At 54.4% G+C, this 14,902-nt stretch overlaps 1 protein-coding gene across 1 annotated transcript; it reads right to left on the reverse strand.

Annotated features, from left to right (window-relative positions):
* Window positions 1–1,893: 1,893 nt before the first annotated feature.
* NCKIPSD (NCK interacting protein with SH3 domain) lies at window positions 1,894–13,924 on the reverse strand. The gene is made up of 13 exons (XM_058557779.1): window positions 13,685–13,924; window positions 10,763–10,872; window positions 10,348–10,552; window positions 10,064–10,154; window positions 9,318–9,808; window positions 7,882–8,052; window positions 7,634–7,720; window positions 7,408–7,546; window positions 7,242–7,322; window positions 6,913–7,041; window positions 6,726–6,818; window positions 6,435–6,607; window positions 1,894–5,096 (listed from the first exon to the last, which is right to left on the reverse strand). The coding sequence occupies exons 1-13, from the start codon at window positions 13,853–13,855 to the stop codon at window positions 4,893–4,895; spliced, it is 2,145 nt and encodes a 714-aa protein (XP_058413762.1). The 5' UTR covers window positions 13,856–13,924; the 3' UTR covers window positions 1,894–4,892.
* Between the last annotated feature and the right edge of the window lie 978 nt (window positions 13,925–14,902).

Below are 14,902 nucleotides of genomic sequence, written 5' to 3' on the forward strand. Positions count from 1 at the left end.
AGCAGAACATTGTTAGAGAAAAACATTTTACATTCATGACCACAATCCTAATATATTGGAGGGCCTAGCCAGTGCAGTAAGGCAAGAAAAATAATAAAAAGGTATGAGAATTGGAAAGGAAAAAATAAAATTCATTCACAGACAAAAGGTGATGTAAAAAATCCAAAATAATCTATAGATAAGTTGTTAGAGTGAGTTTAGCAAATCATTGGACACAAGGTCAATATATAAAAATCAGTTGTAATTTCTATATATCAGCAACAGCTAGAAAATAAAAAATTTAAAAATGATGCCATTTACAATAGCATCAGCTAACATCAAATGCCAGAAATAAATCTAATGAAAGATGTACAACGACTTTTCACACACACACACACAATAAAATATTATTGAAAAAAATAAAGACATAAATGGAATGAAAAACTGTTCAAAGATTGGAAGATTCAATATTGTAAAGATGCCAATTCTTCCCAAATTGATATATGGATTCAATGCAACTCCAATCAGAATTCCAGTGGATATTGTGTATGTGTACGTAAACTGACAAACTATATTCTAAAATGTGTGAGGGCCAGGAATACCCAAGACAGTCTTAAAGAAAACCAAAGTATGAGGACAACTTCCTCTACTGGATGTCAAGAAAGCGACAGAAAGCAAGACTGCATGGTGCTGGTGCAGGAATAGACAGACCAATGGAAGAAAATCCAGAGACAGGCCTAAACATGGGTGGAGACTTGAATTTTAAGAAGGGTAGCTCTTAAAAGCCAACATGAGGGAAGGATGGGCTTTGCAATAAATGGTGCTTGGTCAGTTGGATATCCATGTAGAAAAAGTTAAATGAGACCCCTACTTCATACTACCCATGTAATCAATTCCAGATAGATTTTTTTGTTTGTTTGTTTTTGTTTTTTTGTTTTGTTTTTTGTGAGGAAGATCAGCCCTGAGCTAACATCCATGCTAATCCTCCTCTTTTTGCTGAGGAAGACCGGCTCTGAGCTAACATCTATTGCCAATCCTCCTCCTTTTTTTTTCCCCCCAAAGCCCCAGTAGGTAGTTGTATGTCATAGTTGCACATCCTTCTAGTTGCTGTATGTGGGACATGGCCTCAGCATGGCCAGAGAAGTAGTGCGTCGGTGCGCGCCCAGGATCCAAACCCGGGCCGCCAGTAGCGGAGCGCACGCACTTAACCACTAAGCTACGGGGCCGGCCCAATTCCAGATAGATTTGACATCTGAATATGAAAGCAAAGACAATATAGCTTTTAGGAGAAGACACAGAAAGTCTTCATGACTTTAAGAAAAGATTTTTTTAACAGGATACAAAATGCACTAACCATAAATGAAAATCCTGAAAAACTGGATTACATTACAATTAAGAACTTCCTTTCATCAAAAGACAACATTAAGAGTGGGAGAAGATATTATAAGATATACAACCCAAAGACTTATATCCCAAATACATACTACAAATCAGTAAAAGACAGACAACCCAGTAGATGAATAGGCAAGAGATTTGAACAGGTGCTTCACAAAACAGAAGATCTAAATAGCCAGTAAACTAATGAAAAGGTGCTCAACCTCTTTAGTCATCAGGGAAACGCAAAGTTAAAAATAAATACTACTATACTCTACCAGAATGCCTAAATTAAAAATAACTGACAATACCAAGTTTGGGGAAAGATATGGAAGAGCTGGAACTCTCAGCACTACTGGAGGAATGTTCATTGGTACAACTACTTTGGAAAACTATCTGGAAGTAGCTGCCTGTGACCCTGCAATTCCACTCTTGAGAACATACCCCCCAGTACAATGCATATGTGCAAGAAGACATGTACAATGCTCCTGAGAGCACTATTCGTAATGGACATAAATTGGAAACAACTAAAAGGTCATCAACAGTGGATAAATGAGGGTATATCCCACAACATCGGGAACGAACAAATTGCAACCACATAGTATGACATGGACAAATCTCAAAAACTTAATGGTGAGTGAAGCAGCCAGAAACAAGAGTTTATACTGTATGATTCCATTTACATTAACAAGGCAAAACTTATCTGCAATTACCTCTAGGGAGGAGGTCTGGGGAGGAAGAGGGAGTCAGTGATTAAGACAGGGTGCACAAGTGGGCTTTGGAGACTGGTGATACTCTATTTCTTGACCAGGGTAGTGGTCATCTTAGCATTCTCTGTTGGAATTCATTCAGCTGTACTCTTTGCATACTGTACTTTTCATAGTATGTTATTCTTCCATAAAAACAAGAGAAAAAGAAAAGGTTGTCCTCACCTCCTTGGAGCCTCAGTCTGTATCTTTTGGGGACTGAGCAGGCAGGTGATCTTCACTTAACCCCTTACCCTGGAGTTGCCCTGTGCAACCTGGAGTTGCAACCTGTGGTCCACAGCGCATCTTCCACAGTCATGGCGCCAGCACCTAAAGGCACTATTTCTAGTCCAGAGGTCAGCCCAAACTCCTATCCCTCATTGCCCCTCAAAATTTCTTGAGTTTTTTCTTTTCAACCCCACCCACACTCCTTTCTTTGAGCAGCTTAGTTTTCTCTCTTTGCCCTCTCCCTGCCTAGCTACATCCCATCCTTCCAAGCAGCCAAAACCTTCTCTCACAGACAGTCCCCTCCCTGAGGAATTCTCTGGCTAATCATCATTTTCCCTTGTGGTTGTAATTCTGTGTTGTGAGACCATCATCAAAGTGTTTGCTGAGGGGGTGCTGGAGTCTTGGACCCTCGCAGAGCGTCTGTTTGTTGCCAGGGGCCAGCATTTAACTTTGTCAGGTGGGCCTCCTGCATCCCTTACAAACAAGTGCAAGGGCCCCTTGCACAATTGTGCAGAAGCAGCAGGGGCTCCTGATCCTCTTGCCGTCGGGCCACACTTTGTCACAGGTGCCAGCACTGGGACAGATCGCGCAGCACAGCCCCGCTCTTCCCACAAGATCAGTATGTGCATCATAGCAGGGGACAGAGCAAGGCACAGAGGCTGTCAAATGTTCTGCCTCAGCTTCCTGAGGACTTGTGCTTTTCACTGAATTACACTATCTCAGGAGGAGACTCATGGTTCTCTGCCTTCAGCACTACAATGAGAAAAGAGTCGTGACTGGAAGTCAATGTCATTGATCCTGGATGAGAAAGGGGAGGCAGAATGCCTCCAGGATGAAGAGGAGTGACCAGGTTGTGCCACACAGAGCTTTACTGGGGGCCATTTTGTCATCCCCTCCTCAGATCCAGTTGAGCCTGTGTGCTTAACCTTCTGAAAGAGTCAACAGTTAAGGAAGGATGTCTCCCTATCGGCCTCCTGTGCTTCGCTTCCACAGGTTCTGTCAAGTGTTCCTGCCTCAGCTTCCTGAGGACCTGTTTCCTGGGGACTCCGCCACTAGCCCTGGCCTCTCTGTGCTTCTTGCTGCCTTATAGTCTTGCTGGGAGAATAAGAGCCCTCTGCCTTCAGCACCCCAATGAAAAAGGAAAAGTCGTGACCGGAAGTCACAGTATCAACGATTCTGGATGTGTGGAATCATGTGATGAAATCATCTTAGGTAAAAAATGAAGGGAACTGATGAAAAGTACTTCTGACTTGTGTCTGCCTGTAGGTTCCTGACTCTCCTCTCCCACTTATGACAAGAGTCTTTGTTAGCTTGGGAGCCCACAAGGAAAACGAAGTTTTGGCCTAACGTTGGCCCCTAATTCCCCTCAAACAGTAGTGCAAATCTAACCCCACACTTGTTGAAATACTCTCTTTGCTCTACTGTAATTACCACATCTCTGCTGAGGCTGCAAAATGAGGGGATCTTGTTGGGCCCAATGACAAATGAGGAAGGGAAACAGAGCTGAGCAGGGCCTAGGCGATTGGGGAGGCCAGGGCTGGGGCAGCACCTGCTTCGTTTGAGAACAGTAATGAAGGTTAGGGTTTCAACAGGGGAGAGAGAGACGGCATTCAAGGCAAAGAAAGATGTAAGTGAAGCCTGGATGTAAGTCACCTGCAAATGGACCATGGGGCACTCGGCTGTGGCCCAAGAGAAGTGGGAACTCAGAGAAGAGAGGCTGAAATAGGGCTCAAGGGACCTTGATGGACAGGCCTGTCAGGGACTATCACCTCCTCACGCAGGAGAGGTTAGGGCAAGCTAGTGATGAGGTCTTGAGGCCTCAGCGCCCCTGCCCATCCTCTCCCACCACCACCCAGGACCATATAGGGAAGCCTGTTTCCAGATGCCTGTGATTTATTTCCAAAGGTGAGCTGCAGCACGTAGAACAATATACATGGCTTTTCAGTCTACATTTTTACAGAGAAAATAGATTCTGTCACTTTTCAGCGCCACCATCCCATTCTGAGGCTCCGGGATGGATGGTCTATCTCCAAGATTCTGCTTTCACAGCAGCAGCCTGGCCAAGACTCCTGGGGGTGGGAGTGAGGGGCAGTGGCCCCCATGGGGAGTGGGGCTGGGGGAGCACATGAGCAGCACTCACTGCAAAGCTAAGGCAAACAACAGAGCTGACGGAAGGCGCCCCCCCTCACCCCAAGGACATGGCTTGCTGAGGCCCAGGACACAGACCAGGCAGGGTGGGGATGGGGGTTCTGGCCCAGCCTGGAGCAGCAGCAGGACTCTGAGTATGCATGTGTATGTTGGGAGGCAGGCATGCTGAAGAGGCAGCCCACTGGGAGACGGAGGGGCTTCAGCTGACACATTCCCCCTACCCCAGCATAGCTCCCAGCGCGTGGTCCCCAAACCTGCACTGGGCCCCTCACATTACCTCTACTTCAGGTGCGGGCCCTGCTCAGGTCCTTTCCACCACCACTTCCCCTCACACAGTCAGTGCAAAACATTCTTAGGGCCAAGCCTCCAAGTCCCCTGCACCCTGCCCAGGACTGCAGGGAAGAGGAGAGGAAGGTGCTAGCTGGGGGCCGTGCCGAGCACTGGGAATTCCTTGCACATCTCTCGGACAATCATGCGGTCCATCTGGCATTGGGGCGAGACTTCCTCCTCGGTCAGGATGCGTCGTAGTGTGGCCTGCAGGTCGGGTAGCCGGTGGCAGTGCTGCAGGTAGGGTGTGGAGCGGATCACAGCATGCATCAGGGAGAGGTACTCCATGCGCAGCTGTGGGAAGAGCAGGCAAGCTCAGGGACTCCAGGGAGGCACTGTGACTGCTACCAGACAGGGACAGGCCACTATTCCCTCATGGCAGCTACACTGACCCCAGGGCTGCGGACCACCTCACACCACTGAAGGTCAGGGTTGCACCCCCAGCACCCAGAATGTACCTCGCACAGGACTGGCCTTCGACAGTTGTTGAATAAGTAAGTGAATGAATGAATCATCCCAGACACAAACAGTCCCAGAATGTGGTTGGCCCAGGGAAGTCCTGGCTCAGAGAGGTGGCAAGGCCCTCTCTGCCCATCTTTTAATGCTGGTGCCACTGTCTGCAGTCAGAGGCCCTCTGCTTCTCACTTTATCCTCTCACCTTGGAAGATCTCATTCATACTCACAGCTTCAAGTGGTGACCCATACTCATACCTTTCACCTGGACCTCGCCGGTGAGTTCCAGATGAGAATATCCAACTGCCCACTTGTCATCTCCTGCATATCTCAAAGAGCCCTCAAACCTATATATCCACCATCAAACTCATGATATTCCCCATCTTCCCAAAGCTGAAGCCTTTCTCATGTTCTTAATAAAAAGCACAGGCCAGAAACAGAAGTGTCATCTTTGATCCCTCTCTCTCCACACACCCCATTTCCAATCCATCCCTAAGACCTGGCCATCTTACCTTCCACAGATGCCCTGAATCCATCTCCAACACCCGCTCCCTCAGCCCTCCCCCAAGCCCCTCTGGCTTGGACAGCTCCAATAGCCCCTCCAATCTGACACCCAAGCTGCTGCTCCTCCTCACTGAGACGCCCAATCCACTGACCTGACCCCAGCACTTCCAGCCACAAGCCCTGCCAGACCCACTTCCAACACACGCAAAGCTGACCTCTTCTCCCACCGCCACAGCCTCTCCCCCGGCCATCTGGACCCCCCGGACAGCTGCGGCTGCTTCCTCACCAGCATCCCTCTAGCCTCTACCTAATGTAGACTGTATGAGAGACTGTGCTCTCATACAGCCTATATTACGTTCAGGATGTTAATCAGATCACTTCCCCTTCCTCTGAGAAGAGATCACAACCTCCAAGGCTTTGTGTAAACTCTACCTCCTCTTTCCTCACCTCCCACTATTCCCTCCACTCCAGCTTTCTCCAGATAGCCCACCCCCAGATCACCTCATGCCTGGCTCCTTTACGTCTTGGCACACCTGTCATGGTTTCTGAGTGGCCTCCCACACTTACCTGGCTCCAGCAGTGCCCTTGTCCCTCGTCTCCATTCAGTGTCATGTCCCCCCATTTTGTTTCAGTTTCTACACAGCTACCATCCCCGCTGCAGCCACCTCCAGGCACCTTGTCTCCAGGCGACAGGTCCGCGATGTGCCGCACAGTGATGTCGATGAGCGCCATCATGTCCGTGTGGTAGAAGATGGCAGCCGTGGCAGGGCTGGCAAACACGTCCTGCAGGAACTTGAGGATGGAGTGTGGCGGCTGAGGCTCATGTTTGAAGATGCGCACAGGGTCGTCTAGGAGGCAGGGGGAAGAGGGGTCTCACAGGGAGCCCAGAGTCACCCCTGGGGAGTTATGGGGGTCACGGAGTCACAGGACATCAAAGTGGCACCAGACAGATTCCTGGACCCTCACCTCCTCTGTTCAGGAGCAACAGCAGCTTCTCGGAGAAGATCTTGACGTTGGCATGTTTGCTCAGGGCAGCCATGATGACGTTCTGGTCAGGGGCTGAGGAAGGACAGGAGTGTAGACAAGAGCACAGGTGCCAAGCCTGGAGAACCCCCTAGCTGGTCAGCCACCTCCCGCTGGGCCCCAACCCCACCTGGCAGGTGTAAGTTGAGAGCCAGAAGCAGGTTCATGCAGAGATCCGGCAGCTGTTCTGTGGTATCCGAGGGCAGCCCATCCTCGACAATGCTCAGCAGGAACTGGGCAAAGGGCGTGCCCAGGTGCTCTGGGAGAAGGGCACAGGGAAGTCTGCAGCCCTGCCCCTGCCCACACCACCCAGCCTCCCTGGGTTTCTGTGAGCCTTGTGGACACCCTATCCCTGTCAGGCTATGGTCAGTGGGTCCCCAGCCCCTTAGGCCATGGGCGCCATCTTCAACTGGCTGTGGGCTCTCTGCAGTCAGCAGGTAAAGCAACCTGCCTTCTTACCATAGTGTGCGTAGGGCACTGCCTCCCCCATGGAGAAGACCATGGCCAGGATGAGGGCGGAGTAACAGAGTTTCTGGTGATCTGGAGAGGCAGGGCAGGCAGTCAGAGCCCCTACAGATGGTGGGAAACCCCCCCACAGATGGCAGGAAGCTCCCCCTCGCCTCACCCTGCGTGTCTGTCTGCATGTCCCGCGCCAGCTCCACAGGCAGCACTGATGACACAAGTGTGGAGATGACGGCTGCATCCAGGCTGCACATGGCGCCAAAGCACTTGAGCAGCAGTAGCCGGAGTGACACCCGGTGCTCCTGGCAGGGAAGCCTGTGTGCTCAGTGCACTGAACCTCGACCTCTACCCAGGACCCTCCATGCCCCGCCCCTCTGTCTCGCACACACCATTTGGTAGTAGGCCACCAAGGCCAGGACAGATTCGAATTCGTTTCTCTTGCACATTTTCTTGCAAACTTCAGGGTCTGCGTCAGTCTGTGAAAAGGAGGAAATGGGATAGTTACTGAGCCGTGCAGCCACATGTGAGCAAACTGAGTACACGTAGGGGAGACTCCTGAGCATTGAAGAGAGATGGGGCAAGGTAGGGGCTGCTGCTCAGCATACTGGGGGATACCTGTGGGGCCCCTACCCCGTACCAGAATGTGCAGCAGCTCCTCCAGGTAGCAGCGGATGACACCCTCGTCCTCATACAGTGCCCAGCTGCGCTGCTGGGCATCGTCCTTCCGCCGAGCCAGGTCTGCAAAGATCACTTCCAACCGCTGCTGGTCATGACAGACCTGCCCTGAGGGCAGGGCAGTGCTCAGGTCCTAGGGGGAGAGGGCAAGGCAAGGCTCAGCATATTCCTTGCCCATCACCATCTCCATGAAGTCCCCAAGGCCTGGAGCTCAACCCAGACCCTGAGGTCATGGGCATGAGCTCTAGGCCAGCGTCAGGCAAGGACCCCCAGACTCACCTACCAGAACTGCCCCTAGCTGCGAGAGAATCAGCTCCTGGTTCTTTTCCCTCCTCCCCACTGCTCCCCCTCAAGCTCCTAGAAAAGACCTGCTCCCATGGCTCATCCCTCAACATCAAGGCTCCCAAGGGCACTGGCCCAGTTCTACACCCCTCTCCAAATAACTCCACTGCCCCCTAGTCTTGACAACCTCCTGGGACAGGATTCTGTGTGAGACACATCTGTGCACTGTTTTCCAACTTGCCTGTCAACCCAGAACTGGATAAACATTCTCCAAGAAGACGGCCATGGACTCTGTCACTGACTGAACAACTCTGAGATTCTACCCTCCGATTCTACACAAAGTGGCACCAGGCCTGTCATCTATCCACCTCCCATGTTCCCCTTGAACCCTGCTGGCCGGGCAGTGCCTGCTGTACCCAGCACAGGCAAGTCCATTGACCCACTGCTCCCTCGACCCCAAACCAGAGCTGCAGGAGCCATGGAGCCCTAAGGAGGGACTTCTGGCCCATCTGGACCCCATTGTGTAGACTGGGCTCACTGCCCTCCAATCCTGCTCCCTGACCAGTAGCCCAACCTTGGCCAAGGATCCCACCCACCCATGATGCCCACACAATTCATGCACACCTGAGTCAGCACTTAGGCCTTCGTCACAGCTTTCGAAGCACCTATTTCTCTCCACTGCCACGGCCAACAAGGCACTGCCCTGTCTCATGCCCTATGTCCATTCCTTCCTTGCAGCCAGAGAGAATTCTTGGCCACCCATATCTGGTCTCAACTGTCATCCGCCCCCAGTCTCACCTCCTCCCACACCACCTGCTCCCTCATTCCTTGTATTCCAGCCATGCTGGCCTGCTTCCACTTTCTCCTGTAAGCCAAGCTCAGCCCTGCCTCATGGCCCTGGTCTAGGCTGAGCCTCTGCCTGGAATGCTCTTCCTCCCTCTCTCCTTCAGGGATAGGTTCAAATGTCCGCAGGACCCAGCACAATGAAGGCCCAGAGCTAGAGCTCAACAGATACCTGTCAAGTGAAGGCTGAATGCAGTGTGAGGGTGGGAAAGGGGTGGGGGCGGCAGGGCAGCCAAGGATGGGGAGGCCCCCAGCCCTGCTGCCCACCCTCACCTTGCCCTCTACCAGCGAGAGGAGGACCTGCTCCATGACAGGTGAGATGGCTGGCACGGAGGCCTGGATGTGACCCACCACGATGCCAATGGCCACACGGCATAGCTCGTGGCTCAGGCCGGTGTTTCTCCGCACAAGCTCCATCAGCTCTGCCCCGATGGTCCTGGGTACGGCAGTCTCAGCCACTGCCTTCTCCTCTGTGGTCCCCAGACTCAGCGCACCCAGGGTCTCCAGCTCATCAGGAGCTGAGGTTGTGTCAACTGCCACCTCCTCTGTAGGAGGCTCGGGGGCTGGCAACTTGGAGGGAGGGGGCTGAGCTTGCGACATGGTGGTATGGGTGCTTCGGCGGGGCACAGGTGGGGGCGTGGCTGAACAACTGGGGCCCAGCTCAGATGAGCTGGAGCCGGTATAGAGTGTGTCAAGGGAGGTGCTGCTGACTGAGGAGCCGCTGGACACAGAATTGTCCCCAGAGGGCGCGGTGTTGCGGCCACCTGTGGGCAGAGAGTGGATGCTGTGCTGGGGCAGCCCCCTGGGGGCCCCTACCCCTCCAAGCCCAGGGCCCCTGTTTCCCAGTACAGGGCCTACTTCTTCTGCTAGACCTTCACCACCAAGCCCAGAGCCCCAAGTTGCCCCAACATATGCCCTGTCTACCCCCAAGCCTAGGGTCCCCAACTCCCTGACACAGGCAGAGCAACCACTCCAAGCACAGGGTGCCCCCCCAATTCCCCCAAACCCTGCCTTCTCACCGCTCCCTGAGACCACCAGGGCCTCACGGTCTCGGCGCTTCACGGGTGGGGGTGGCGTGGCAGGTGCTGCTCGGCGAGGCTGTGATGGGATCTAAGAAGACAGAAGTGGGATCTGGGAGGACAGGCTGCCATCTGGGGTACCAGCCTGGCTAGGGCCCTGAGCTCTTGGCATGGGCAGGCTATGACTCTGGGCTGCCTCACTGACCCGAGTGGACCCTTTGAGCCTCTGGACGAAGTCTTAAGTCTTACCCACCTCCCTTCTCCAGGATGTTCTCACCATGTACCTGGTAGAGGCCTCCATCTGCCCCAAGATACTCAGAACTGGGCAGGCTGTGCTGCCGCGCAAACCCTGCTTGACACACGCCATTGGGCTGCCTGGCAGCAGCAGCATCCAGATAGTGGTCACTGGTGGATGGGGTCATAGATGCAGGGCTGGAGGCTGAGGGGCCTCTGCGGGACAAGATCTCTTTCCGGTGGTGGATCAGCTTCCTGATGGAAGGATAGCGAGATTAACAGAGGAATTACCTGACAACTCCCAAAGTCCTCACACGCTCCCAGTGGGATGTGGGGGTCCCCACAGCCCAGGCCCCTTCCACTTCCCACCTCCCTCATGTTCCACCCCACTCTGCACGACCCTCAACCCTGCCCTCAGCACATCCCCAGTACTCACTGAAAGACCACCCCCTCCCCCACACTCACTGGAGGACTCCACGCTGCTCCAGGCTGTACTTGCCACCATTCCGCATGGCTGCATTGTGCACAGCCTCAATGGCCCGGTCGATAGCCTGGAGGACATCCTGCTCCAGGCCCTGGGGGCGGGGGGGCAGGGGTACAGTTAGACCTGGGTACCAAGTGAGGGTACTGAGCCCAGACCTAGCTCAGGATAGAGCCTGAGGCAGATGGAGGACCACTACAGCTAAAGCCTGGAATGCTAGATGTAAACAGGGAATGTTGAGCTAGAATATGAAACGGGGTTCTCAAACGGCACCACTCAGGGAGCTGAGGCACGGGGTGGCTCCCATGTAGCCACTTTACATATTGGGGCCTTGCTCAGGATTTTACCCCACAGTGAGGTTCTCAGCTATGATGTCTCAGAAAACCAGAGGTCTAGGGCAGGCCCCGTGGCTTAGTGGTTAAGTGCGTGCACTCCGCTGCTGGCGGCCCGGGTTCGGATCCTGGGCACGCACCAACGCACTGCTTCTCCGGCCATGCTGAGGCCGCGTCCCACATACAGCAACTAGAAGGATGTGCAACTGTGACATACAACTATCTACTGGGGCTTTGGGGGAAAAATAAATAAATAAATAAAATTATAAAAAAAAAAAAAAAAGAAAACCAGAGGTCTAGAGCAAAAACACAGCCCAGGGACCCTCAACTTGAGGCCAACAGTACACACCTAGTCTATCCCCAGGCTTGGCTTAGAGCCTATGCTGAGATGCCAAGCAGGGAACCCATAGTCTCTGCAACCCTTAATAAATCACTCTGGATCTTGCTGAGCCTTCACAAAACCAAGGTCACACTCCAGAGCAGCCCTGTCCTCGTAGAGCTTTCTGCAGGCCTTGGTAGCTGCGGATGGGCCCGAAGGATCTCCTCTCCCTGCCCCTGCTGCCAGCTCTCATCCCCTCAAACTGTTCTAGGAATCTTCCAGACCTGCCCTAGAAAGCAGCAGTTCTGTGTTTGTAGCAAAGGACAGATATGAAAGAAGGGCCTGGTCCCTGTCCCAGATTCTGTGTTGTCATCCCCAGCAACTCAAGGGTCCAATCTACCCAGCCTGCCTGGCATGGGGTAGGGAGTAGGCAGTAGCAGCTGTGGGACCAGCCACCTCCACCCCTCCCCTGTCCATGGCACACATGGTTCATTAGGCTACATAGGAGCCTCAGAACTGAGGTGATGTCACTCCAGAGTGGGTTGGAGAAGCTTCCCTGATGGGGACAGACAGACAGACGCAGAAGTCAGCAAAACCCCCGAGGCAGCATGAGTATGCCAGAGTGCAGGGAGACAGCAGACAGAAAGGGGGGAGAAAGAGAAAGACACACATACACATAGAAAGTAAGAAGGGTGGGGAGGGACAGGCAGAGAGAGATAGCGCAGAAAGAAATTGAGAGCCGGAGACAGAAGGGGAGAGAGTCGGAGGAAGGAAGAGACACACACAGGCGGAGAGCCAGAATGACACAGAGACGCAGAGTTAGGGAGACTGAGACAGAGAGAGATATACAGAAAGAAACCAAGAGATAGAGAAGATCCTAGCCTCTCTGCACTCCCCCAACACCCAGCTACACAGGCCCTGGCTGGGGGAGGGGCCTCACAGGACTTTGGGGAAGAGGCAGGACTTTCTTCAGAGGCCCCCAGCCCCAGAGAGGCTGGGTCTGACACCCTCACTCCAGAACTAGCAGCCCTGGTGTCTAGGGCTCCCCACTCTCGCCCCAGGCACTCCTAGATGGGATCAGGCCGAGGGTCCAGGGCCCAGGGCCCATCCCCTCTGGTAAGACCAGATGACATCTCCAAATTTATCCTGTTATTTTTGTCCTGAACTGGGCTAGGACAAGATGTTTCCTAAAGGCTAGGGACTAGCATGGGGCCGGGGTGTCTGGCACAGGCCAGGCCTGGAGGCTCCAGGCCCTCCATCCCTGTGTGATCAGAATAGACCAGCTGGAGACACTGCACCCCAGCCCCCATAGCAGGACTATTCTTGGGGAACAGAAAATGGGGCTGCAGCCTCCACTGGAAGGAAATAGGGCCATAGTCAGACCAGGGGAAGCCACGGGGAGGTCTCACTTCCTCATAATGGGAGCAGACCCCACTCCAGGCTGGGCACAAGGAGGAACGGAGCTCCCTCACTTTCAGAGAAAGAAAGTCTGGCAAGTCAGGGCCTGAGGCTTGTGAGGGAGGGTGGGGAGAGTAGTGCCAGGGAGTGTCAGCAGGGGCTGGGATCCTCCGCTCAAAGAGGGTTGGGGGTGGGGGAGTGTCTTAGGAAGAGCTTAGGGGGTGGCTGAGTACAGGGCAGTGAAAGACACTGAGGCCTCAGGGCTTCCGGGATCATCTAGGGGATGGGGGTGTCTATGGCTCCAGGGTCCAAGGTGGGAGGGGGCGGTGAGGACATCGAGAATGGTTGGGGAACAGGTGGTGTCCAGGGTGGCCTGGGTCTCAGTGATGGAAGGAGTGGCTCCAACTGGGGATGGGTGGGATAGGGTGGGAGGCAAGAGTGCGGGATCCTGGGGATCCAGGGAAGGGGCGGATTAAGGATCTGGGGTCTCAGGGATCTGGGGAACTGGTCAGTATTCGGTGGTGCTGGAATCTCAGGGCTGACTCTTGAATTCTATGGAGATGGGGGGTTCAGACATGAGGTCCAGACGGGTCCGGGATCCCAAGGAGTCTCAGTCCCAGAGTCAGGCTTCTGGTAGGTCTGGAGTCCTCAGAGGTGGCTGTCAATGACCTGGTCTTTTGCAGCGGTGCGGGCTCTTGCGGTCCCAGTCCTCGTGGGTCTGGGGTCTCAGGGTCAGTTCTCAAACTCCCTATCTGTTGGAGGTCCCGGTGGATCCGGGGTTCCGGGTTCGGTCCTGTGAGCCTATGATGGCCCAGTCTAGGGGCAGTGGAGGCCGGGCTGGAGAGGGGCACACTCACCTGCAGGCGGCGCAGGTAGGCGGGCGGCACGTAGCCCGTCTCGCCACTGCGCGCCCGCGCCGCCAGCCACCAGTGCGCGCTGCTGCGCTCCAGCACCAGGAAGGTCTCGCCCGCGGCGAACGCCAGAGCGTTGGGCTCCGCCGAGCGGAACGCATACAGCGCGCGGTACATGGGGCCGCACCCGGCCCGCCGGAGCAAGGTAGGCGGCGGGGGCTGCGGAAACAGGACGCCAGGCCGGGAACGTCGCGCCGCCCTCGCCCCGCCCCGTGACACACGACGCGTGCGCGCGCGTGCCCGCCCGCCGCAGCCCCGCTCCAGCCCTGCCCTGGGAGTGTGTCGGCCCCTGCACGGAAGCGCGGCGCCCCCTGGCGGACCCAAGCGGTGTGGCCCGGCGCGGCTCAAGAGTCTGCCGCCCCTTCTGCACTGGACCTCTACGACTCCAAGCGCAATGCGGAGCAAGAGCGGGAGGCCGCAAAAACCAGGTCGTGCCATACCCGTCCAAAATCCTCCCATCCTCGCTCCCCACCCATCTCCTCTCCTCAGCCACCAGCTTCTTTTTTCCTAACGTGGGTCTTTGCATTTGTTTCCTCTGCCTGGGACACATTTCCCTCCCTCACAGCATAAAGTCCCCGCTCCCACTCCTATCAATCGCTATCACATTGTTCTATTGTCTTTATAGGATTTACAACTCCACATTATTTGTGATGCTCCCCTCTGTGAGCAGACAGGAGGACTGGTGGAGGGTGGGAAGTGGGGTGCTGTGTAGCCTTAAGAGCTTGTTTGACCTGCCCACCTTTCCAGTCAGCCCTCACCTGTCTTTGAAGTCCTACAAGGGGTAGGGGGAACCCAGGGGAGAGGCCCCAAGGGTCCTAGGGAGAGGGCTCCTGGGGGCCTCCCATTCCTGTCCACTAGGGCCGGTCCAGCCAATTCCCCAGTGGAAGCCTGGCCCCAGGGAGCAGGGAATGTGGGCACAACAAGGCCAGTGTATGCAGTTGGCCTGTTTTGGGACATAGTGTACACTGGCATAATGGACCTTGGAGAGATGCTGGGAGGTTCAGGAAAGGGGTGGGGCTGCTGGAACTGTACATCCAGACCCTGCCTTCTTGCCACCGGGTCTGTGCCCTTCTCTGGTGTGTTTCTGCAGTTCATGACTCCTGCCATACCTCCTCCTCCCACAAACCCTCCTAGCACAAACGTTGCTCTCTTAGGGGCTGCCAT

Source organism: Diceros bicornis, chromosome 2 (assembly GCF_020826845.1).
Source record: "Diceros bicornis minor isolate mBicDic1 chromosome 2, mDicBic1.mat.cur, whole genome shotgun sequence".
In the NCBI taxonomy this organism is placed as follows: Eukaryota; Metazoa; Chordata; class Mammalia; order Perissodactyla; family Rhinocerotidae; genus Diceros; species Diceros bicornis.